This window comes from Epargyreus clarus, unplaced genomic scaffold (genome assembly GCF_041222505.1).
Source record: "Epargyreus clarus isolate Ecla_fem2 unplaced genomic scaffold, WU_Ecla_fem_2.2 ptg000007l, whole genome shotgun sequence".
Classification (NCBI taxonomy): Eukaryota; Metazoa; Arthropoda; class Insecta; order Lepidoptera; family Hesperiidae; genus Epargyreus; species Epargyreus clarus.
In genome coordinates this window covers 5,957,280-5,983,006 of record NW_027332215.1, presented here as the reverse complement: position 1 = coordinate 5,983,006, position 25,727 = coordinate 5,957,280, and the positions used below count along the sequence as shown (strand labels likewise).

The window sequence follows — 25,727 nt, the reverse complement described above, 5'->3', positions numbered from 1 at the left end:
CCATGCCTAATTGCGGTTTGGAGTGCGACAACAAATTGATAACTGAAAAAAGTGTAGCTTGCGCAATCGTCGAGACGGTAATTGCATTGAAGGCGGAAGTGTACCACGTACCTACCTATTTACTTCCAAGTGTTATGTAACATACGAATTGTTACGGTGAAATGGGGTTTACATGGTTTTAATTCTATCTTTCAAGTTAATTACATTGATAGATATTATGTAACTTTTACATTGACACGTTTATTTTTATAGCGCAATATAAACAAAATTAACACTATAATACACTATAATTTATAAATATTTTCCGGATTAAAATGTTTGAGTTTATTAGGATTTCTTTTTAAAATACTTCTGAAATATAACAAGATGCGTCTTCCAGAATATCGGCAACTAACCAGAGGGAGGCAATTCTACGAGTGTTTTTACCGTCTCAGTATTAGCAGAATTAAAATCGTGCTTAAATCAAGCTACGTCAGTACCCTTACCATGAGTTTTTACGTTTTGACAAATATGACTGTTTTGGTATTTGTTTACGTATTGCCTATACAATTTCCAATCATCGCCTCTATCGGATTGTTTTAGAACTATAGTGTCAGTAACGTAACATTAAATGTCTAAATTGACAAAATGGCGCTTTATGTTTTGTCTCTCTTTTTTGCGAATATGTGGGGTAGACAAAAAGACTTGAGCACTTACTTATTGTAACGTTTCCTCAGTCTACTAAAGCAAACTGAACAGAATAATGTATTGAGTAAACGTAACGTAAAATTGTGGGATGTTTTGAAAACTCATGGTAAGGGTACAGATGTCCTCCGCCCTGAATCCCCGCCGTAGTAAAATAGGGCCTCCCCCTCTTCCCGTGGGTGCCGCAAGAGCCGGCTAAATTATAAGTTCAAACTACTGCAGATAATCCATACAAAATATACATACCTGTGTATATATTTTTATATGATTCAGTTTATAATCAGTTTTTAATACATTTTTTGTATATGTAGGTAATTGATTATTTGTATTTTTAATCAACCATATACAATAAGTGCATTGATCGGGACATGTCTCATCGTCCCTTATGAAATCATGGTGGGATGAGACGTGATCTCTTAATTCTTACAAAGGGATCATGCATATGCAGTGCATAAGTCATGTATATTGTATATATATCAACCAGAATACACAGTTATAATTAACACTCATTCCCCGGGAAGATCAACGTCGGAGGGTCATATACATTCGCGGTCCTACATCGCTGATCGACTCATTGTGAAATAAAACCACTCCTGTGATGTGATCCAGGGAAAATCAGTGATGACAACACGATTAATAAAAAAAGGTCCAAATGTCCTAAACCAGGGGTCGAAAACTCGCGACTCGCGATGCCCTTTCTTACGCCCGCGGCACTCTACTACATCTAAATATATATAACTCAAAGGTGACTGACTGACGTAGTGATCTATCAACGCACAGCCCAAACCATTGGACGGTTCGGGCTGAAATTTGTCATGCAGGTAGATCTTATGACGTAGGCATCCGCTAAGAAAGGATTTTGATCAATTCTACCCCCAAGGGGATAAAATAGGGGATGAAAATATTACTTCGAAACACGAGCGAAGCCGCGGGCAAAAGCTCGTTTATAATATGTACTTGAAATGTTTAAATAAAACGAAATAATAAATTCACCGCCCGCGTTTCTTTGAATCAAAATAAAAATATAAATAGATCAAATTGAATGGAGCACAATCAATTTATTTAGGTCTACAAACATTAATTTTCACCAAAAAAATTCGATTACCACATTTAACTACTATGTAGTTAGCCCGTATTGTCAAAAAGGTTATTGACCGCTGTCCATTAAGCAATGTAGAGCATTAAAACGAAAGCTGTGAATAAAATGTGAACCATTTTTTTAATATTGGAGGATCGTAATAGGAAATAAACTTGCACTTTTACTGAGCGACCGCTTTACATCTTTATGATTTTGTTCTCGTTTGTGCTGAAATGCTACATTACTTCTTTGGGCTCTAAACAATGGGTCCCACACTGTGCACTAGTGGGAAACGGAATATAACCGACAGAGAAATTATAAGCAAAAAACATAATTGCGGGGACAGTTTCTAAATGTTAACAATTGCTTTCGTTGCAAAGATTGTTGGCTCAATCGTATAGCGGTTTCGCTTGTACGTCGCTTTTCCATAGTTACAATTACTGATTTTAATTAAAGTTATCACAAAAATGTTACATTGTTCTAAGGCTCCGATACCCTATGTATAAGGGTTAAAAATGCAAAATTACAAAACAAGGTCCGAACGTTTAAATTTGGTAAATTTTAACCGAGGTTTAGAAAACAAAATAGTTCTAGCCTAGTGGATGAAAGTTGTTTTCTCGATCAAGTGGTTCGAGGGTTGAAGCCTCTGATTTTTCAGTCATAAGTGTTTTAGAAATTAATGATCACTTGCTTTAACTGTGAAGGAAAACATCGTGAGGAAACCTGTATACCTGAGTAATCTTAAAAAAAATGTTTCCTAATGTATGTGAAGTCTACCAACTTGGTCAGCGCGGTGGCTATGGCCTAATCCTTCTCATTCTGAGAGAAGACCCGTGTTCAGCATTGGGGCAGAAATGGGATGATGATGATGATTATTACTCGGCATCATGCACGTTTTTCGATTTAATTTATTGTCATGTTCGAATGAAAGTAATGATGTTGTCATCATCATTACTTTCATTCGAACATGACAATAAATTAAATCGAAAAAGTTACTATTTTGACAACGGGAATTACTCCCGTTATCCTCAGGAAAAACTTCTTCTAAAAACTTAACACCTCGACTGATTGTGATTTCACGTGTCTTCGTATTAAATAATCGATATCTTCTTATGAATATCCGACAAAAATCATTGGTTTTGACTTTGCATCCAACTTTCGTCTTTTCTGTTTGGTATAAGAGTATACGCTGAACATCCAAATAAGCATAAATGTGTAACATCTACTCGTTTCCCAGACCATTTTTGTAGTAAGTCACAGTATTTAACGCTCTTGCTCAAATTCGCTACAATTTATAATAGACGCTTTTTCTATAATAGTTCTATTAGCTCTTTCAACCATACCATTCTGTTTGGTGATATATACTATAAATCGCCTTCTGATGTAGAATTTCATTTGTTGACAAAAAAATATCGTAAGCTCTATTACAAAACTTCGTTCCACCATCTGATCTCATACACTTGTTCGACTTGCTAGGTGCCTTTTCAACGCGAATTTTATATTTTTTAAATTTCGTAAAGTCTCACTCTTATGTTTGAGAAAATAAACATGTGTCATTCGAGTATAATCATGGATAAATAATAACATGTACCTTGAACCGTTGAATGAAGTAGCTTCCATGGGACCACATAATCCTGTATGTACGATCTCCAGTATATCGTTCGCTCCCATTCAGAGTTTTGGAAATGGTTTTTTACTAGTCCACATATCCGTCGTAATGTTCACATCATCAAGACTAGTCATAATATTCTTTAAAATTCGCATATATTCCGGATTAGTACGGGGTAGTCTTCTATACCCTTCGATTAGTGATCGAAGTCTATACCAATATTTATTTGACATTGTCAAATTACATATCGGTGATTTGACAAATTACACCCTCAAAAAACCCTCTATATTATTCCACTATATAATAGTGTCCCTTATAAGGATAAAATTCTGGAAAGTAATGTTATGTGACAAATTAAAGGAAAAGGAACATTTTGAAGAAAATACATATTTTTCAAACCTTGGCATACTAATCCTTAAGGATTATACATAACATATTCCATAATTCTTTAGAACTATACATAAGTCATAACATTGAAGAATTTGTTGGTTAATCAACTAATTCTTCGATGTTATGGCCATGACTTACGGCTTAGTATGAGAAAGTAATAAGTTGGCAACTAAGTTCCCGCCGTTTATAGGATTTATTTTTTAATAAAAATAGATAACTAATTAATTAGTAAATTCTTATTTTTTGTTATTTACAACTTCGTTTTAACGTTGAATATGATTTTCAATATCTCTTTGTTAAGTATTCACTCGGATTTGTCTCGAAAAAGTAATTCTCGCAAATTGTCTACTTTACATCTGTATTCCGCATACGCATAGCAAGTTACAAATCTATTATAATGGTCCTAAAAATAACCTTCACTAAGTCGGACATAAAAATATAAATTCTTGGAGAACAAAACGTCCGCTTTCGAATGATTAAAAATATAAGGCCTAAAAACATAAGGCATAAAAATTGCGAAATTATGCGAAATGTTTAAATTAATGAATGGCGGAAACTTAACTGCCACATTATTATGAAAAAATTTGAATTTTCTTAAAAATGAGGCTTTTCCTAAACTTTTCCATTTATCATTACTTTCCAGAATTTGATCCTTATAAGCAACACTATGAGATAGTGGAATAATATAGAGGGTGTATTTTTTTTTCAAATACATATTACGTAAGTTGAAAACATGATTTTTTGTTTGTGTAGATATTGGTTTGTCTTTAATGCCATTTGGTAGGTTTAGGTCTAAAACGGATAGGGCAAAAGGAATTGTGTAATTAGGGTAATCCGTTTAAAAGTTATTAAGGATTTTACATTGTGAACTTTGTAAAATTGTATATGTAAGCTTATTTTCATACAGACATTTATTTAAGCGCAACAAGGCCGAAATTTGCCTAAACATTTGTTTCCTTGGAAACAAACTTATTATTTTTTTATAATACGGTGACAGTTGCTTTACCTCACGACAGTTATTGTATTTTGTGTATGTTACCGTTAGATTGCAGAATACGTTAGCATACACATTAACTAGTTAGTCTCAAGATTAGGTAGAAAATATGCAGATTAACTTTGTAGTAAAATATGAAACATCTTTTCAGACTTGTTCTTAGGGCTAAAACATATGCCTTTTTACGACATGACGACGTATCGTGAATTCGTGACACATAGCGATATAATGCCGCAAAGCGATATTGTTTCGTGAAAATATACAATGTTTGTCGTAAATTCATGACACGACGACGCGTCATGGCATGCACGGGACGACGTCAAGGGGTGAAAGTGTATACAATCTTCGTTTTGTACTTTAGGTAATGGGCAAGCTAATCTGCGTTTTAACTGATTTAGGCACGTTAGCCGTAACATCTAGTTTTTTTCTCATGACATTTGTCAGAAATTCGGAATGTTTTTGATATTATATTACTTTTTAGGATTCCGTACCCAAAGGGTAAAAACGGAACCCTATTACTAAGCTGTCCGCTTGTCTGTCTCACATAGAGCTCTATTTCTGGAACCTTAATAGATAGAAACTTAAATTTTTTTCGGAATAGTATGTATAATGATGGCCGCTTTAACAACAAGTACTAAAAGTAAAAAGAAAAACTTTCAAATAAAGGAGAGTTGCCATACAAGGACCTTTTTTTTCTTTATGAGGAGGAAATCTTCAAAAGGTACCCGATGACGTGGGAGTGACGCGGGGGGCATTACGTTAAGTTAACATTGTCAAAAACATTTTTTTTTTAAAGATATGTGTTATGGAGTTTCTTTCGCCGCTTCTTCTCCATAACGAAACACCTTGTGAAGTGGTGGTAGTTGTTTTGACATTCAAAAAGTGCTCTGTAAAGAACCTATTTTGAATAAAAAAAATTGATTTGATTTGATTTGAGTGTGTCAAGATTTTTTTGCATTTTCGAAGAGTCACTGACAGTCTTTCGAATCGAATCGTCAGTCTTTCGAATGGGCGACTCATCTGGGGTAACTTAAAATCCCCTTTGAAAATCGAATGCGCTGGTGTAATATTTCTTTCTCCATTTTTACCTCTCGTATGGCTGCAAACCAGCAGATAAACATATTTCCGGCATGAGAGATATATACTCTATCACTAATCTGCCGCGCCTTGAGTATGTCCGTCTGACTCATTTTTTTACATCTTTCGAATCCTCTAGAAGCTATTCCCACCGTGAATCGAAAAATATCATACAAACTTTTCTTCACTCTAACGTGTAATCTACACAAACGTATAGGTCCAAACGACGCTCGAGTTTCTACCCATTTAGCATCATGGGCTCCCCTACTACTCGTACATTTCGCGGACAGGAACAAAGATTCATTAACTGCAAATGTAACTTTGTAAACCTATATGCTTATATAGGATACAAAGATATTTTATGTAGTTGGTGTATCTAGATAACCGGACAGAAATTGCAAAATATTTTTCCCATGAGTTAACTGTATGTACTATGTACTAAACACTAATTATATTCTCAATTTTAACCTTCTATGTCTGCAAGAAGTGCCTTAAAGTTTTGATGATCGGTCAGTCAGTCAGTGAGTGAGTGACAAAATTACGAACTTTGACTACTTGTAATTCTTAATAAACTACTGGTTCAAATTGAATGAAATTTGAAATATGCTGTGTCTATACAATGCTTGCTTAGCTCCTGAAAATTCAGGCTTCTAGCTTCATATGCAACGAAGTTACAGGGGGTCAAAAATGTGCCGAATTGCTTCGAGAAAAGAATGCTACGGCCGTGCCGCTTCTTTTGGCTCGACTTGGCGGAGGCACTGCCGTGCCGAACGTTATTATTGTTTGTACTTACATAGGTATTCAAAGATTTTTCCCAAAAAAATGTTAAATATATTTTAATAAGTATAACTGTTTTTTTTTATTTATATTTTTGAGCCAGAATATTAATTGTAAATGTGTTGTTTTCTTATTATCACCCAATTGCAAGGAATAGTTATGTTCTTACATCATTATTTAATTATTTTTTTTACTAAAGTAACAATTTTTATTTCACAATTATTGAATTCAACGCACCCTAGTGAAATCCTTGCGAACCATTACCAATGAAATAAACCCTTCGCAAAAACGCTACGTTTACACAGCGCCAATCATAATATAAAGCGACAGCGCCCTCTACGGAAACATCAATCATCATCCAGAATCAACCCCACATAAGAGTTCTTGAGCAGTGATAGCCTAGTGGTTAAGAAACTTGGACTCTTGATCGAGGGGTCCGAGGTTCAAATCCCAGGCCACGGGATTTTCAAATGTATGTGCGAATTAATTTTCACTTGCTAAAACGGCTTCACCGCTTTTCACCAAATTTTATATGCATATTCAGTAGGTCTGAGAATCGGCTACTATCTATTTTTCATACCCCTAAGTGATAAGGGTTGTTCACCCTTAACATTTTTTTATTTATATGGCAACACAACGTTTGCCGGGTCAGCTAGTAAAAATATAAGTATCTAACCAAATTCATTGACCCTGTCTCCGATGACGATACATGTACAAGTTAATTATATTGCTATTCCGAAAACATCATAAATTATGCTGAGACTAACACTAAACTCAGTTATAAGTTATTAAACGTTTCTTTCCATGTTTACTGTTAATTTCCAATAAGATGTTCAAAACGTAAATATTCAAAAGTACAAGTAATTAATTTAAAAAATTAAAAACCCGACTGCATCAAAAAGGCTGAAGTAGAATTTGCAAAAGCAGTGAAATAGGCATTTCATTATTTTTATCCAGAAAGCCAAATACAAAGTTTCATAGTAGGTGTCTGCTTCAAAAACAAAAAATGTTCAAACAATATTATCCTATTTTATTTTATCCTCGTAGTGTTCATTTACGCTATATAAAGAACCAATGTGTAAAATTCCAGCACGCTTAAGTTCAGCGGTTTCCCTTTGCGTTGATCTCTGGCACATCAACTCTCTCATTTAGTCAGACAGTCATCTCGATGTGTATATACGAGTATATATGTACTAGCTGACCCGGCAAACGTTGTGTTGCCATATAAATAAAAAAATGTTAAGGATGAATAACCCTTATCACTTAGGTGTAAAAAAATAGATAGTGGCCGATTCTCAGACCAACTGAATATGTATATAAAATTTGGTGAAAATCGGTGAAGCCGTATCGGAGGAGTACGGTCACTAACACGAGAATTTTATATATAAGATATATTATATAATGTATGTGTAATCTCCTCTTAATTTCCTTTATTTTGACACCCTACTCGGTTTGGTTAACTTTTTTAAAACGTGTTACTTTTTCGCGAAAAAATTCACCATTTACGGTCTATAAAATATATAACTTCAGTAAATCAAAGTTTCGGTCATTATTTTACCTCGTTAAAGGTAGCATTTCATTATTTTTATCCAACAAGCCTGATACAAAATGTCATAGTATTTGCTTCAAAATTGACGATAGTTCAAATGAACTTTTAACCCTTATTTTACCCTCTACGGGGTTGATTTTTCGGAGGGAGATAAATAAGTGCGTCCTTGTTCCTATCCAGAAAGCCAAATACAAAATTTTATAGTAGTTGCTTCAAAATTAAAGGATTTCAAAACAACTGTTTGCCCCTATTTTACCCTCTTAAGGGTAGAATTTCCAAAAGGCCTTTCTTAGTACTTATTCAAGCTATATAGAGAACCTGTGTGCAAAATTTCAGAACTGTACAGTCCTTGGTTTAGGCTGTACGTTGATTTCTGAAAAATGAAAAAGTCATTTAGTTAGACAGTCAGTCAGTCACCTTACTGTTTTATATATATACAAATATGTTTTTATAATCTCCGTTTAATTTCCTTTCATTTGATACCCTATTCGATAAGTTCGGTTAACTTTTTTTTTTAAATGTGTTACTATTTCGCGCCAAAAATCCGCCATTTTGATTTTTTTTTACTAACACCTATCTAAGGACACTCGGGTCATTGAGACAAATATAATGACACTTTAACTGTTGAAATTCATCCAGCCGTTTGTTAGATCGGATCAAATAAAGAAAGACAAACATACAAGATACGCGCGAAAAACATAACCCTTCCTTGGCAGTCGGGTAACAAGCTTCAGTAAATTTTGTGTAAACTTCAGAAAGATAAAGACATTAATTGAAGAATCTCATTACTTTTGAATGAAACTAGTCGAATAAAAGTAAATAAACATTTATATTAAAATATGTACCAAAATACTAATGGAAGGTAAATTTATAATTATAACTATAAAAAAGAAATAGTACTTTTATTATCAACCATATTTTATTATTAATAAAAATCCCGAGTAATCCGGAGTAAAATATTCACAACGCCAGTCTTAAACCATTAAAAAATATAATGTACTTATAAATAAAACGCTCTTTTAATCCACTCGTAACCCGTACATCTTAAGTAACGAAAGATAACCTTACACTGCATCAAAGTTATAAATGTCTTTAAAACTTAATCGATCGACGAGAAAATAAAACGATTTGTATTAATCTAATATGAAAGAATTCCCTTAAGCTATAGAGTAAGAACTTGATTCATGAGACTTCTAGTGGATCCTTCAATGCAGTTTTTATATGTACCTACTATACAGATATTATTATTGTATGTAAGAAATGCGTGTTACATATTGAAATGATCAAAAATTGTACCTAAAATGCTCTACATTAAAATCCGACTTTAGGATTTTCCGTCATTGGTAGCATGATACACGCAAAGATTTTTTTAAAGGGTTAAAGTGGCAAATGAGCTTGCAATCCACCTGATGTTAAGTGGTTACTGCATGGGGGCAGTGGATGGCAGATATACATATGTATAAATACCAAGCAGGACATGCGCTCTACCAGAATTGATGCACTCCTTAGAACTAAGATGGATCTATGAGGCGACGATGATACACCTCAATCATTATGACACAACATCCAGATTGAACAGAAGACTTAATTCATCATGTCTGACTGGCCGAAGATCGAACCCAGAACTCTTTGCGTGTCAGACCTGCGTCCCCATGTTTTAACTATTACATTTGTACCTTACACTTAGGATAGCCTGTTAAATGCTTAGTTTGTATATCAACATTATTTGTACAATAAACGACACTTTAAAAAATACCTGTAAACGCTAGCGGTAGAATATTTTACTTATCGGACATAATTTAAAGTACACTCTATATAAAAATAATAAAGGTACAAGTAATTTGTAGTACTGAAAGTCACCTATGGTTCTAGTATTCCATATAAACTTATGTATTTTTTCTTAGTAGATGATTTTAAAACTTTCATTTTTACAATGTGTGTAAATTTGAGTAAATTTTATCTTACACATTTCACAATAACAAAATGATTTTGAATTAGCTGTTGCAATTATTCGACCACTACAACAGGCTTAAGACATTTTGTATGGAATATTATAACCTAATAACTCTTAATATAACTGGAACAGAAATCTGCTTGAAATTTCGTCACAATTTCAAGATATATAATATTCAACAGTTCAAATCACAAATCTTAGGTAATAACAAATAATAAATCAAAGTAAACTTAACATACATTAAACTAAATTCATTCAACACTACAATATACATTTCACGCACCACCATACATCGGAGAGTGAAACACAAACAACCCGTTAAAATCTATTAAGTATAGTCAAACATAAATATAGCACCTCTCATCGAAGAGTCAGAAATAAAAATAATCTTAAAACAACATAAATAAAGATCACAGAGTACGAAGGATCATCTAGTAGATTTACGACAATAGTTTCAGTGATTTAGTAAGGCTTAAAATACTGGGCGATGTCTCCTTGCCTCCCACAAAGAGGCATTCCTATCCAACACTGTCGAATTTCTGGGTAATTCACTATAAAGGGGTTATAACTCAACGGAACCGCTATTAAATCTTGATAAGGTCTGTAAATCTCCCGTTTATCGAGCAACTGAAGTGGTGTCCATCATTTTAAGCCGTAAAGATTATATCTCTACTAGATACCGTCATTGGAGGCAATCCAATAGAACATAAAGATTTGTTGATACATTATTTCCTTACAGCGACTGTTTGGTTTATTTATAGTACGTAATTACAGAAAGATAGTTATTGTACGGAACTGTTGGGAATTGCACTGTTACTATTACGCCACAATTAGAGTATAGGAAGTCGATTCGCGTTTGATATTTCTAGATGGGTGTAGTAAAAAATTGTTTCTATATACAGACAGACATGCTATTCAATTACACAGTTAGTCATGTTGTTTGCCAATGTACTTTTGCTAATATGCTGGATTTTGGCGTAATTTGACAAAAATGTATAATATATACAAATTATATACAAACTCAGAAACAGACAAGAAAAAAAGGATTAAGAAGTAGCGCGATAATAGCTGCTATAATGCAGAATGGGAAGCTGATGTAAGGTAGATAGTTCTCGCAGATGAACCTTGGAGAACCACGAAGATATCACAAGTTTACATTATAAAGGTGTATTGTGTAGGGTCAATAGCCTCCGTGCTCATCGCCGGCGCCCGAGAGGCCGTAGCTGCCATGGTCTCCTCCTTCGAAGCTGACGGGGGAGTCTCCGTAACTACCGTGGTCTTCTTCAGCTGCATGCCAGCCGTGACCTGGAAGGGCATATGATGTGAGGTGAATTTCATGTTTTGGATAACACGTTTTAAGATATTCAAATCTAAAATTAAATATTGACCGAGTGCGATTTGAACTCGCGTACTGAGGATTCCGTACGATCAAATTTTCATATTTTTTTATTTTTAGTATTTGTTATCATAGCCATTATAGAAGTAAATGTACTGTGAAAATTAGAACTGTCTACCTACTACCGTTCAATAGATAAATCGAAAAACTTATAAGGCTTTTTTGTATGGCGAATCCCTTTTATTTCCAAGTTTTTTTTTTTATATTTTTAGTATTTGTTATTATAGCGGGCACCATTATACATACTCTGTAAAATTTTCAACTTTCTATCGTAAAAGAGATAGAGCCCAGTGACCGTGGGACAGAGAGTGAAGCCTTGGTAGTAGGGTTCCTTTTTTACCCTATTGGAACGGAACTCTAGAAATGACGATATCTAAATAGACGGCTAGACCTATTGGTAGCAACTAGCAATCATAATTTATTTACACGGGACTCCAGTCACAACAGCGACAAACTACAACATTGCTTCAATATGGTAGTAATACGGTGTAAGTAGAACGCCTAGATATATTTATGTTTTTGATAAGTATTATGTAGCTAGCAATGATGTTTTCTTCGACTTTATTTTAGAAAATATTTTAACGTGTAGTTAATCATTTCTCCGCTAAAGGTAATAAAATGTTAATTAAAAATCCTTTAGGAATGTAATCTGTATAACTGTCTTCATTCTCACTGGAATGCCGAAAGCTGTGGCGTTAAGAAGCTACTTCCGATAACAAACCCGATCACAGAAAGTCGGGGCCTTACATTATAAGAGTACTAGTGGTGCCCGCGGCTTCGCCCGCATTTTAAAGAAATAATATGACATACATAAAACGGAAAATTTGTACCTGCATTGGAATGACAGTGGTGCCATCTGTCGAAAATTGGTCTTACCAACTACCAAACCCTCGTGGGCTCTTGGACAAACACTTTGCTAAAGATCATCAATTGATCAAATGCATAGTTTCCGATTCTATAACTATATACTTAGAATTAAACATTAATTAAAAAAACCTTTTCCCACGGACTAAATTGTGAATCTAAACCATTCTCAAGTCCCTTCGAACACACACAACAAATTTCATCAAAATCAGTCCAGTCGCTTAGGAGGAGTTCAGTGACATACACACGCACATAATAAATATATATATAAAGATGTCATATCCATTACTACATTCAACAATAAATCCAAGATAACGTGTCATCACACCCGCGATTATCGTTTTCCATTACCATTGAGATAGTTAGCCGGTCGGAGAGGAAATTAGAATGGACGTTGCGTAATGAGTTATATAGAATGCTCTGGAAATCAAAACAATTTTCTTGCGGCTTATTCCGGAGTGTCATTAGGTTTTTGTGCGCACAATCGCAATTTTCTAGATCTACTGGTGATCTATCGTATTGCTAGTCCCGTGATTAGCCCTTGCGTAAGCTTGCGCTAAACTATAAAGGAATTTTATACATTTAACATGTAACTTTATGTACTAATTATTTCTATGGTCCAGTAATTGTACTCGGCCAATTAGTTACTTCACAAACTTTGGCCGCGAGCAAGTCTTGTGAGGCCCTTGAAATTTACGGCAGGTAAAGTTAGTTAAGTAAAGTTGGTCGCTCTATTCATTAAAGTTATTTTCGTGTTTTTCCATTAAAATGTATTTGTCAGATTTCACACTTACAAAGCGTGGAGAACCGGAGAAGCGTGGTTTTTCAACAACCCCTTACTGTCACACTGCTGGGCACGGGTCTCTTCTCATAATGATTAGGATTAGACAATTAGGCATTACGTAATTGTCACTTTGAAAGCTCTTAGTTCAAAGATACCAAACGTTGTATCACCTAGAAGCAGTGATAGCAACTCAGTCTGTCGAGGGGTCCGAGGCTCAGATCCCAGGCCTTTTGGAAGTGCGCATTACATATTAATTATCATTTGCTTTAACGGTGAAGAAAACAACGCGAGGAAACATGCATACCTGAGAGATCTTAAAATGTTCTCAAAGATATGTGAAGTCTATCAACACGCACTTGGCCAGCGCGGTGGACTATGGCCTAATCCTACTCATTCTGAGAGGAGACCCGCGCCCAGCAGTGGAATAGTAATTGGTTTACGACGTATTAGAAGTTAATTTTTTTCTTATAGTACGGCATCCCGCTGCAAATTCACTGCGTTCATCATATAGCTAATCGAGCTTATGTTTCTACATACATTTCCGAATAGGAAACTACATTGGGTGCCAGTGAAAAAGTGCTCGAAATTACTTTTAATTAAAATAAAGTTCATTAATTCTGGAAAAAATATCATCCACTTGATCTGTATTTGAAATAACATCTACATCACAGTAAGGTATGTAGACAATTTTAAAGCCGTGGGTGTCCCTCTTCACTCGGTCAACTACTTACTTCATGATGTATTATAAACCGACTTTGTTTAATGTTTTTTTTTTTTATAATATAGGAGTAGCAGACGAGCATGCAATTTACCTGAGTCCAGCTACTGCCGCCCATGGACATCCGTAATCAACCCAGATAGGATTGGATATTCTACCTGAGGTCGGCCACAGATGCGCCGCTACCCCTAAGGATTAAGCTGCAACGCCTCGGAAAAGTCTGTCTCCCTTACCACACCCTTCAAACGGAATTAGTTAGAAATAAATGTGGCGGTGGTGCCGCCGGAGTCAAACCAGGGTTCTACCACCTTCAAAATTCAAATGTGATGATATACCGTTATAAAAATGCCCACAATTTAGTTTAAGAATTCAAAAATGTATGTAATGTATACAAATTGAGTTTGATTAACTACGTGATGAACATAGTGATTTTGCAGCCCGATCTTACTACGTGGTTTTTGCGTTTCTAAGCAGAAGCTACTCTGGTGACGTCAAAGAAAAAATCCGACTTGGTAGCATGATACTCGTTAATATTAATACAGAGTGACGCAAAATTATTCATCCGATTTTGTTTTTCAATTACTTTTGTACTGAATAAAAAAGTGATTTTGACTAATAGAAACCTTTACCAGGACCTGTAACAATTTTTTTTATTAATTAGGATTAGGATTAGGACGCAAATTTGTGTCAACAACACTTCATATTTTCTAATTAGCAAATAAAAGTTACAGGTCCGGGTAAAGATTTATATTACTCAAAAACCCTTTTCTTTATTAAGTACAAAAGTAATTCAAAAACAAAATAGGATGATTAATTATGCGCCGCCGTATAGTAGAATGTGTAATTTTTAAAGTTGGTAAAGTTAGTATGATTCGATTAGGTACGTATTACATGTTTATCTACGAGTATTATTGCTTCACCATCTTAGTCTCCAGGAGTAGCGACGCTTCTGCGACCAGGTTCAGTACCCTTACCATGAGTTTTTTACGTTTTGACAAATATGACTGTTTTAGTATTTGTTTACGTATTTGCCCATACAAATTCCAATCAGCGCCCCTAGCGGATTGTGTCAGAACTAGCAAATCGTATGGGCCAATACGTAAACAAATACCAAAGCAGTCATATTTGTCAAAACGTAAAAACTCATGGTAAGGGTACAGGTTCAGGTAAAATCATTGTACGGAGCTGGTTACAGACGTTAATGGGCGGCAGTGAACACTTACCTTCAAGTGAACTGCATGCTCGTTTGATATTTAAAGCTTATAAAAAACATACTTGAAGTATAATTTTGTGGTTCACATTCACAATGTTATCCAAATTTCGAAACTTCTCACTGTGTCCCCGTGGCCTAATAGGAAAGGCCCGGTTGTTGGTGCCGGAGACTGTGGGTTCGAATCCCACCGGGAACACAAGCAGCAAAAGTTAGTTATAGGTTCCACCACCGCACACGTTTTTTGTTTTGTTTTATTACATTTAAAACAGAAGGTTTATTTAACGTTATTATTGTTTTTACTTATATATGTGTTCAACGAATTTTCCCAAACAATGTTAATTATATTTCATAAGTAGAACTGATGCCTATATTTAATTTTTTTAGTCGAATTATTAATGGTAAATGTGTTGTTTACTTATTTTTACCCAATTGCAGGGAATACTAGACTTATCTTCTTACATAATTATTTTTTTCCAAACTAACTCAAAATATTTATTTCCCAAATATGGAATACAGCGCACCCTAGCGAAATCCTTGAGAACTATTAGCAATGAAATCAACCCTTCGCAAAAACGTTACGTTTACACAGCGCCAACCATAATATAAAGCGACAGCGCCATCTACGGAAACAACCAGAATTAATTCCACATCGTGTCAGAGTTTTACTTGAGACCTGCTGCCGGCCACAAATGCATTGCTGAAGACCACGGAGAAACTACTTCGAAAGCCTATCTCCCTTACCATACCCTTCAAACCAGAGCACAACGACACTTAACACCGCTGTTATGAGATAGAAATAGGTATGGCGGTGGTGCCTGCGGTGTCGAACTATAAAGGGTTTAACTATTTTAAAAATATGTTTTCAAACAAAATCGTTATTGTTTTAGCAATTCCTTATATTTTCATATTTAGCCGTCCACTGTGATTGAAAACTTCAAATAAATTAACTTATAAAAAACATAAAAACGCATGTAACATGGGTGTTAGCGGTCGTGACAGGACTCGAACCTGCAATCTTCGGATCCGAAGTCCGACGCCTTATCCATTAGGCCACACGATCCTTGTGAACATGATTCAAATTTTGCTATCAGATGATTATTGTGCCGTGTAAATAATCATAAAATATATTAAAATAACAAGTGGTTTAATTAAAAAATCAAAAATCCGACTGTACTTAAAAGGCAGAAGTAGAAATTCCAAAAACGTTGAAATAGTAGTTTTGATTATTTTTATCCAGAAAGCCAAATGCAAAGTTTCATAGTAGGTATCTGCTTCAAAATCAAAAGATGTTCAAACAATATTATCCTATTTTTTATCCTTATAGTTCTTATTTAGGCTATGTATAGAACCTATGTGTAAAATTTCAGCACCCTAAAGTTCAGCGGTTTCCCTTTGTGTTGATCTCTGGCACAGCAACTTACTCATTTAGTCAGACAGTCATCTCGATGTGTTATATATGTATTAGAAATATTGTATTCCTTTTTATTTCCTTTATTTTGATACCCTACTTACGTTTGGTTAACTTTTTTAAAATGTGTTATTATTTCGCGAAATATCCACCATTTACTCTCTATAAAATATATAACTTCAGTAATTCAAGTTCCATCCATTATTTTACCTCGTTAGGGGTAGAATTTCATTATTTTATCCTGCCAGATACATAATTTTAATAGTGTTTGCTTCAAAATTGACGAATATTCAAATGAACTTTCAACCCCTATTTTACCCTCTACGGGGTTGATTTTTCGGAAGTGGATAAATAAGTATGTCCTTGTCCAGAAAGCCAAATACAAAATTTTATAGTAGTTGCTTTAAAATTACAGGATTTCAAAAAAAACTGTCATCCCCTATTTTACCCTCTTAGGGGTAGAATTTCCAAAAGGCCTTTCTTGTTAATTATTTACGCTATATAGAGAACCCATGTGTAAAATTTCAGAACTTTAAGGTCAGTGGTTTCGGCTGTACGTTGATTTTTGAAAAGTGAGTAAGTCATTTAGTTATATGTTTTACAAATATGTTTTTATAATCTCCGGTTAATTTCCTTTCATTTGGTACCGTATTCTTTTTTACCGTATTGGTTAACTTATTTTTTTAAAATGTTACTATTTCGCGCCAAAATTGCACATTTTGATTTTTTCTTTCTAACACCTATTTAAGGACACTCGGGTCATTGAGACGAATATAATAACACCTTAACTGTCGAAATTCATCCAGCCGTTTGTTAGATCCAACCGAATAAAGAAAGACAAACATACAAGATACGCGCGAAATCCATAACCCTTCCATGGCAGTCGGGTTAAAAATGCATGATCAAATCCTAACTTATAATTTATTTAAACATCTCATGTTCGTACCTTGTATGCTAGTCCTCTCTAGCTTTAAGAGGAGATCTGTGCATAGCAATCAGACTGTAATGGATTAATGATTTGAGACTTCAAGAGTCAAAATTATTTATTTGTAAAAATATCATTCGTATTTTCGTATACACCAGGAGTGGTACATTGCGTTTTAATTAATCGTGTCTGCAAATATTATTGAGGTCATTTGTTGATAACCGGGCAAATAGCGAGTTAGCTTAGAGTGGGTTCCGTATAAATTGAACAGTTTAAATGAATTAAAAATGTGTTCTCCCATACTTAATGTATCTAACTTGTATAAAATCTAATTTGTACGTTTTGTTTAACATTCAAGTAAAGAACTAATTTTGGTATTTTTTTCAAAATTCTGGCCTTAGTTTAGAGATAAGCCGGGCGGGGATTGTTATTTTACGTCTTATTTATTGAATATCTTCTATTTATGCATTGTATAATTATAAAAAATATATTTGAGATCCCTATAACGAGCCCGTTTATTGAAATGACATTCGACACAATTTGCAAAAGTTTTTTTTACATTTTGCGTTTCATCTCCAAAACTCAATTAGAAATTTGTTGTTCACGTTATCCCTTCGTGCTAGAGTCGCGAAAATGCATATTTTGAATATAAATTTCAACTTATTCGATCCGGTACTTTAGACGGACGGATACACGAGTGATACTATAAGACTTTAGTTTTTGTATTTTCGTACGGATCCCTAAAAATATTCTCACCTCCGCCAATGTGTGGCGCTGGCTTCGGTTCCCCATAAGTGTAGCCCAGCACTTCGTAGTGGTCGTCGCCACCGCCGCCGCTCTTGTGGTGCACGTGCTTCACGATGGTGTGCTTGTGGTGGTGATGCTTCACGAACACGGGCACGTGGATCACCACCTTCTTGTGGCCGCCACCACCACCACCGGCCAGCACGAGTATCGACAGCTCCACCGCGCATACTAGCACCAACTGGAATTAGAAGAGTAGTTCGGTTTATACGAAAGAAATATTGAATTAAAAATGTTTGAACTTGCAAGTGGGACTCAAACTATTGGTCATATTTTGTGTCTGATCAATTTTGGTCTCACAATTAAATATAGAACTAAACATTATTCCTATCTACGGGGTGCTGATAAAGCCCTCTAGGAGCTTCAAAAAGCTTCAATAAATCGCTCAAGTCTTTTAGGAGGAGAAGCACATCGAGATTTAATACTAATTCATATTAGGTAAATGCGAATGTGACATTGTTTGTTCGCGACACTTACACGCTTTAGATGCATTTTAATATTATTATTGTCATTATTACACTTAACGGACATTTCATTTACTGTATTGGTAGATTGTCTTATTACGATCTTTGCTACATAAAAATCCTATAGATTCATTATTAATTGAAAATCTTTTGGTTATTATTAGTTTAAGACAATTCATATAAATTCGTAATTATTAGATACAAGTAAATTATTTTCTTGCCACTAAATTGTTTGAATGTTACATTAATTATGATCAAATTATCAGATAAATTTGAAAAAAAAAATATCTAAATTTCAAATGAAGTTCCCACATCGCGAAATTATATATAAAACAATAATATCAATTCCTTGTACCTACTTTACTTATAAAGTGATTTTTAGGCGATTAGCATTTTAAAAACAGATAAAATTGTACGTATAGCAGGTCTTATTTATTAATTATTTCATTCTACTTACAGCAAAAGTAATAAAAGTTTTTTTAATACAATTTTGTTCTCGAAGAGCTTGCTTATATTTATATATCTAATTCCAAAAACAATACAAAACGTACGCCTCAGAAATATTTAGTAAAAGAACAACACTACGCTCAATAATATCGCCGAGGCCAATTGTTCAAAAAATTCGAATGCGACAAAGAAAACAGTAATCGCTGAAGCGAAGCTTTGCTCGTTAGTACAAATTGTAACATATTGTGAAATTTCTGTCACAACCAAATGACAGCTCAATTGTTAGAATCTAAGTCCCCTCATATTTGTCGCATGGAAGCGTGTACCCAACGCCTAAATAATAGAGATCGCTCGACAACTTGGTGGTGTAACAAGTGAATCACTTTCAAAAAACGAGAAAAACATGGATTATTCAATGCGAATGTTGTGCCTCTCACTCTCGCATTTGATTTTTATTATTTTGCAATCTCATAGACGCCTGTATGCGGTAACTTAACAAAAAGATCGAGATCCGGATAGCGGAGTTGTACTAACGCTGTCAGTTCCGTCCAGCGACGAGTTTTACTATCATTTTCAATCACTTTCTTATGATCAACAATGATTTTATCATAAACAACCGAGTTGTTCCAACTCTATTTTCAATGAAACTTCTTTGAGCTTTTTCAACAAAATCTATCAACAAAAAGTTAAATCGTGACCGTTTGTAATTCTTTCGTAGGTCAATCACCCGATACAAATACTGATTGATTAAACTAGGATTCTATTACAGCCTCAAGTTCATCGGAAATTACTCTCTTTAGCGGTATTGTGTGAGAAACGAGCGAATAATTGTAATTTGCTGCAAATTATCTTTTTTTATGGAACAATGGTTGCAGAGAGTTGCAATCTGTCTAGTCGCATGGTGTCGCAGTTTTTACTTTTGGTTCTATCGTAATGTCGTTCAAGGCAGCTTTCGATTATCGTCATTATTCTAAAATCGCTATCGATTATGGCGTTCGACGTCATTTGACCCATATTTCACGTCACAATAGAATTACGTGAAATTAATGACAGTCGTTCGTTTGTAATGATTCTTAATTGGAGACTGAACGCAAGCGCAATGTGCTCTACACATTATAATTAGAACAAATAATTTGAAATCTCACTCACCAGGAAACGGGCAGACATCGTGAGATTGGTAAGACGAAGTGAGACCGAGCGCGGTTACAGTCGGATGGTGTGTGATAAAGAAATTTAAACAAAACTTCCTTTTATATCGCAACGTGGTAGCGTTTCGCGACACTGCCTCTCCGCGTTTCGATCTAATCCACATCCAATAAAATAGCACTGCAATAACAATCTTAACATGCCACCGAAGAGTGCAGTATCGAGCGCAGTATAAATATATCAAATCGAAAGGCAGCAACGGATTCTGAACCTGAAAACGTATATAAAAGGTTGATATTTGAAGATATTACTCGACTTGAAGCTTGGTAGTCCAGTATTAGAATGAAAATGCACTTTGTACGGGAAATATAATGTGGATATTCGATTGTATTTATTGCTTGGATCGAGATGGGCGGATATATGATAAATAACAATACCTAAATTGAAATATTAATAAACCTTACATTTACTTTCTTCTCTCTGAAAACAGCCATTGTCTAAATTATTTTGAAAGACAAAAGGCCTTTTTTATTAACTTATCACCATTTTTTGCCCACGGGTCACTGTACAATGTATAGCCAAAAGGTTTTAGGCTGTAAAATTCTACACTGGTTAAACGCAAATTGGTTAACATTATACACGTTGATTTGTATTTTTCTCTTAAAGTAAGTGTTACTACTAATTAGTAATGTAGGTATTTTTTTTTAATTTGGAAACTTCACAATATTGTGTTACAAACTTACAACTGTTACTAACCTCAAAGCCCTTTTTATGACGTATGATGGCCTAATTTCAACTTTATTACACAAATATAATTGCATTATAATATATCTTAAACATATCATCATCATATGGTTAATTTTTGTCGTAACGAAATACTATTTCTTCCACATATCCATAATTACATAGATCATGGGAAAAATAGGTAGTCACTACAGCCTTAAAATATAATTAGCTATATACTATATGTATTACTTTTGACGTTTATCATAGAATCCTTGATAGTCATTTACAAGTAAATAGATATAAGCAATTTTAGCAGATCAAGGATGTACAACTACATTAACTAAAATTAATTGAGCATGAACATTGAACACCTTTAGGCGATTACAATTCAATGCGTTCTTGGTGTTTGTTGCCCTTAATGAAGGCGGGCCCAGCAAGGGACCCTGGGATGGACGGCGGTGTGTGGCCGCATGCCGTTGCACACACCAGAGGATGTGGCGAGCTCATGCTTACCTGGGAGGAGCCCGATGTGGTAACGCATTAAGAGGATTCCGGTTGCGTTCCCTGGAGATCCCGGAGTCCTCAACGCAGCGCCGAGGAGGGGTTTTTGTTGCGGTAAGAATCCGAAATAACTCCGTGTCACTCCCACGGCATAGGGTACCTTTTAAAGGTTTCTCCCTTGTAAACAAAAAAAAGCTATGCGGTATGCGAGGTCGAAATTTAGGCACGAAGCTTACCTAAGCTAAGCGAGTAAGATGTGCTATAAATTGCTACAGCTAAACCTTAGCTCGCATGCCCAGCTCCAACGAATTTTGCTTAGCTAAACTTACTTTTTAGAGCTAAGCTAACCTAAACGATGAAACTCAACCTTTTTGGGCGTTTGACACATTCATTTCTTAGCGTAGCTGGACTAAGCGTAGCAATAATAATTCGCCAAGTACGAGTCGAACTAGCACATGGAGGCTTCCGTACCACGAAATGTTTATTATATTATACTAACTTATATTAACTATATTAAAATATGTTTTATTGTTTTTATTTGTATTTATTACAACTGATGTTATAATAAATACAAATAAAAACAAAGCGAATTGTAAAAGTTTCAACTTTCTTCCTAGTACGGTTTAACAGTTATACATCGATAAATGCCGAAAAATACCAGTTGTTGTACGGACACTTTTTAATATTCAACTTTATTTTATTTTTAGCATTTGTTGTTATAGCGGCCACCCTTATGCATCCTCTGTAAAAATGTCAAGTGTCTATCTATTACGTTTGCAGAGATTCCGTTTTTACCCTTTGTGTACGGAACCCTAAAAATCCAGCGATCCTATTAGTGGGTTCGACACACATTTATAGATAAGCAATATCGCATGGTGCAAGGGATCACTTATTTAACATACATTAACATACTTTTCGTATCAAGTGAAAATCAGCTGTTGTGCTCTTCCTAACAAAAAGTTAGTTCTTACTAGTTGCCTGAAAATAAACAAGTAAGTGCACATTTAGTTCCATATAATCGAAACTTGATAAAGACTTTTACTTAGTATCAATCCAATATATAATACTAATCTATATTTAGGTATTCAGAATAGAAAACGCATGAAAATATAAGGTGAATTAAGTAATGTTGAACGAATTCATAGGTCATGCATGCCTTTTTAAGTTTAAAGGGGTGCAATTGTGCGTTTGATTCAAAAATGGGTAAGTAGTAGATATGAAGTAAGTAAATGTTCTCGGCATTTTTAAATAGCAAAATATTGTATTATTTAAATATAACATCGATCGGACGATGCAATACGAGTATATATAACAAAGCATTCGAAATACATTTCTAATTTCAAATGTATGATTACATAAAAATTACTTTCTTGCGCAATTAAAAGTTAAAAGTAAAAAAGGAATAACTGAAGATGAACGCGAACGTGTTGCATTCACTGAGCAGAAGTAGAAATACATAATACATCTTTACAACATTATGTATCTTTGTACGTATGCGAAATGTTTCTACGTTCGGAAAGTCTACCCGGTCATTTGAACACGAGGTATCTAACATAAGAGGGCTCTACTTAGCTTTTGCCCGCGGCTTCGCTCGCGTCCAGATGTTTTAACTATTCCTCGGAGTCACCACTTTTTTGAAATAAAAGGTACCCTATATCTTTTCCTGAACCCTTGACAACGTGTGTACGAAATTTCATGACAATCGGTTATGTAGTTAAGGCGTGAAAGTGTAGCTAACAAACTGATTTGTATTTTTTGAGCATTTTTAATATTTGTTAGGATTAGGATATCTTTTTTTTATGTTTACGAGGGGGAAACCTTCAAAAGGTACCCGGTGCCGTGGGAGCGACACAGGGTTATGTGGGATTTTTACCGCACTATCCCCCCCCCCCCCCAAGGTGGCCGTCCTCTACGTTGCCAAGAGGACTCCGGGATCTCCTACGGAACGCAACCGGAGTCCTCTGAACGCGTTGCCCCATCAGGCTCCGCCCAGGTGAGCCCAGGCGCTCTCTACACCGTCTGGTGTTTACGACGATATGCGACCACACATACCACCGTCCTTCCCGGGGTCGCTTGCTGGACGGTTCGAGCTCCCACTCGTGCCGCCTGCAACCCCGGAAGCCCCCTTTTAATCGCCTCCTACGACAGGCAGGGGATACCGTAGCCCTATTCTGATCCCGGTACTACAGGGACGAGGATTAGGATACCTACCACTCTGAAGGTGGTAGAACTTAGTGGCAATACCTATTTCTGCCTCATAACAGCTGTGTTCTGGTGCGAGGGCGTGGTAAGAGAAACATATTTTTCCGAGGCGTTCCAGCTTAGTTCTCAGAGGTAGCGCATCTGTGGCCGATCTCGGGTAGGAATATCGAATACTATCTAGGGTTACAGATGTCCATGGGTGGAAGTAGCAACTTACCATCAGGTGGACTGCATGTTCGTCTGCTACTCCTATATTATACAAAAAAAACCTAAATATCTATTCTCGTTGAAATGAGTTCTGTGCTCATTACTCTCAGTCACTTTTACTCTCGACACAAGTGTAGCGGATGCGTTATCGTATATCGCGTAATTCACTTCTACTAACTTTTTACAGTTTTATTGTTAGTCAGGTTTTTGCCCGACTTCGTAGTTACGAGTATTTCATTGCCGTAATAAATCACACACTATACGTATATAGGTAATAAAACTGTTGGTTGGGATTAGGGATGTAACGTATACATCAATTCGGATCTAGATTTGGATTCGAATATAAGAAAAATAATGTATCGGTTTCGGATACTGTTATGGGTATACAATTATATAAATATTACGACCCGCGTGGCGGAGCGATTTTGATCCTCCACGGTTTGACGCGTAAAGGGTTCCGGGTTCGATTTCGGGTCAGACTTATATCTGAATGATCAATTAGGTAGGTTTTCTGGGTCTGAGAGCATTTGTCTTTATGTGTGTTCATGGCATCTACGACACAATGTTTTTTTTAATAAGATTATCCGATAGTTTCAGTTACGTATATAAGGCTTTGAAGGATTAGTAAAAATGAAGAAAATATAAGTAGGTAATTTTACTTTATTTACAAAAAACGCTCTCGATATATCATATGTCTCATAGAGTCTATCCCTATCGGAATTATTCGAAATTCGGAATCGGTTACGGTTTCCGATGTGATAGTTTCGGTTACTTTCACGGAGCTTCATGACAACCCTGGTTGGAATTATAGTGTTTATAGTGTGGTCTGAAAAACTTTACACTAATAAAATTTGATAATGTGGTTTAATTTTGGTCCCGAAATGTAATGTAATGTAGTACAATGTAATTTAATTTAATGTAATGATATGCAAAGTGATACAAGTTTGTTTGTTTACATATTACTTCACATTCATAACTCGTTATATTTATTTCAAGCAAAATCTATGTTCCTGAGGCGTTTCTTAGATTTAATGTTTTAACTATTACTTATTATTTAACTATTTCGTCTTTACTCTATAAGGACTGGGGGCCTACCACCATCTTTTAAAAACCGTCATAGCTCAGGAAAATTTTATTTCCTCTTTAAAACAGTAAAATATTCCGTCATATACAGTTCAACAAACTTAAACCCTTATTAAATTTTCGCATATTCGTTTTATAAAACCAACTAAAATTGTCCTGTTTTGCATAAAAAGTTAAATTTCTTGCAAAAAAGTAAAAGTATGATTAAAATAATATTGTTTTAAGAGATGGTAGTAACCCCCCAGTAAGGGGGCCTCCGAAAACCAATATATTCGATAAGATTTACTCGTACGTTTAACCTTTGCCTTGTGTATATCATAAACTTGCTGACTTTGTAAGTACCATCTTAGTGACCAAGAGTGACAACGTATCAGTAGTACGCTTTAAGTAGACTGTTGTATATGGATTTAGTAAACATTTCACTGGGCGACAATGACCACTTACCGTCAGTTTTAACACAAATTCCTTTGAATTAAGCGGCGTAAAGTTGCGCTCGGAGCAACACATTTGGGTTGACACCTTTAACCTGTAGTCCTTTATCATTTAATATGATACGTGGAAAGAGATCAAATGCAGTTTAGGGCCCGTTCATATTAGGTCGACAATTTTATCGTTACGTTACGTTTAAGTAGTTTTACCGTTAATCGACTGACAGATTATAATGAAAATCAACCTTTGGGTCAGACTCAGATCTAATAAGAACAAAACCTTTCCTTGTCACTGAATG

General features: G+C 35.2%; 1 protein-coding gene and 1 non-coding gene across 2 annotated transcripts; both read right to left on the bottom strand.

The window, feature by feature from the left end:
- Positions 1 to 9,041: 9,041 nt before the first annotated feature.
- LOC140743288 (uncharacterized) lies at positions 9,042 to 20,420 on the bottom strand. Its single transcript, XM_073074449.1, has 3 exons — positions 20,285 to 20,420; positions 18,177 to 18,405; positions 9,042 to 11,417 (listed from the first exon to the last, which is right to left on the bottom strand). Exons 1-3 carry the CDS (start codon positions 20,300 to 20,302, stop codon positions 11,293 to 11,295), a joined length of 372 nt encoding a protein of 123 aa, XP_072930550.1. The 5' UTR covers positions 20,303 to 20,420; the 3' UTR covers positions 9,042 to 11,292.
- On the bottom strand, positions 16,075 to 16,148 carry TRNAR-UCG (transfer RNA arginine (anticodon UCG)). Its single transcript has one exon. It is a non-coding gene; the product is annotated as a tRNA-Arg (tRNA).
- Positions 20,421 to 25,727: the final 5,307 nt, after the last annotated feature.

Coding starts and splice junctions, on each gene's coding strand:
- LOC140743288 (XM_073074449.1), bottom strand. Junction 11,418..18,176: donor AGCGCCACACATTGGCGGAG/GTGAGAATATTT, acceptor ATGCCCTTCCAG/GTCACGGCTGGCATGCAGCT.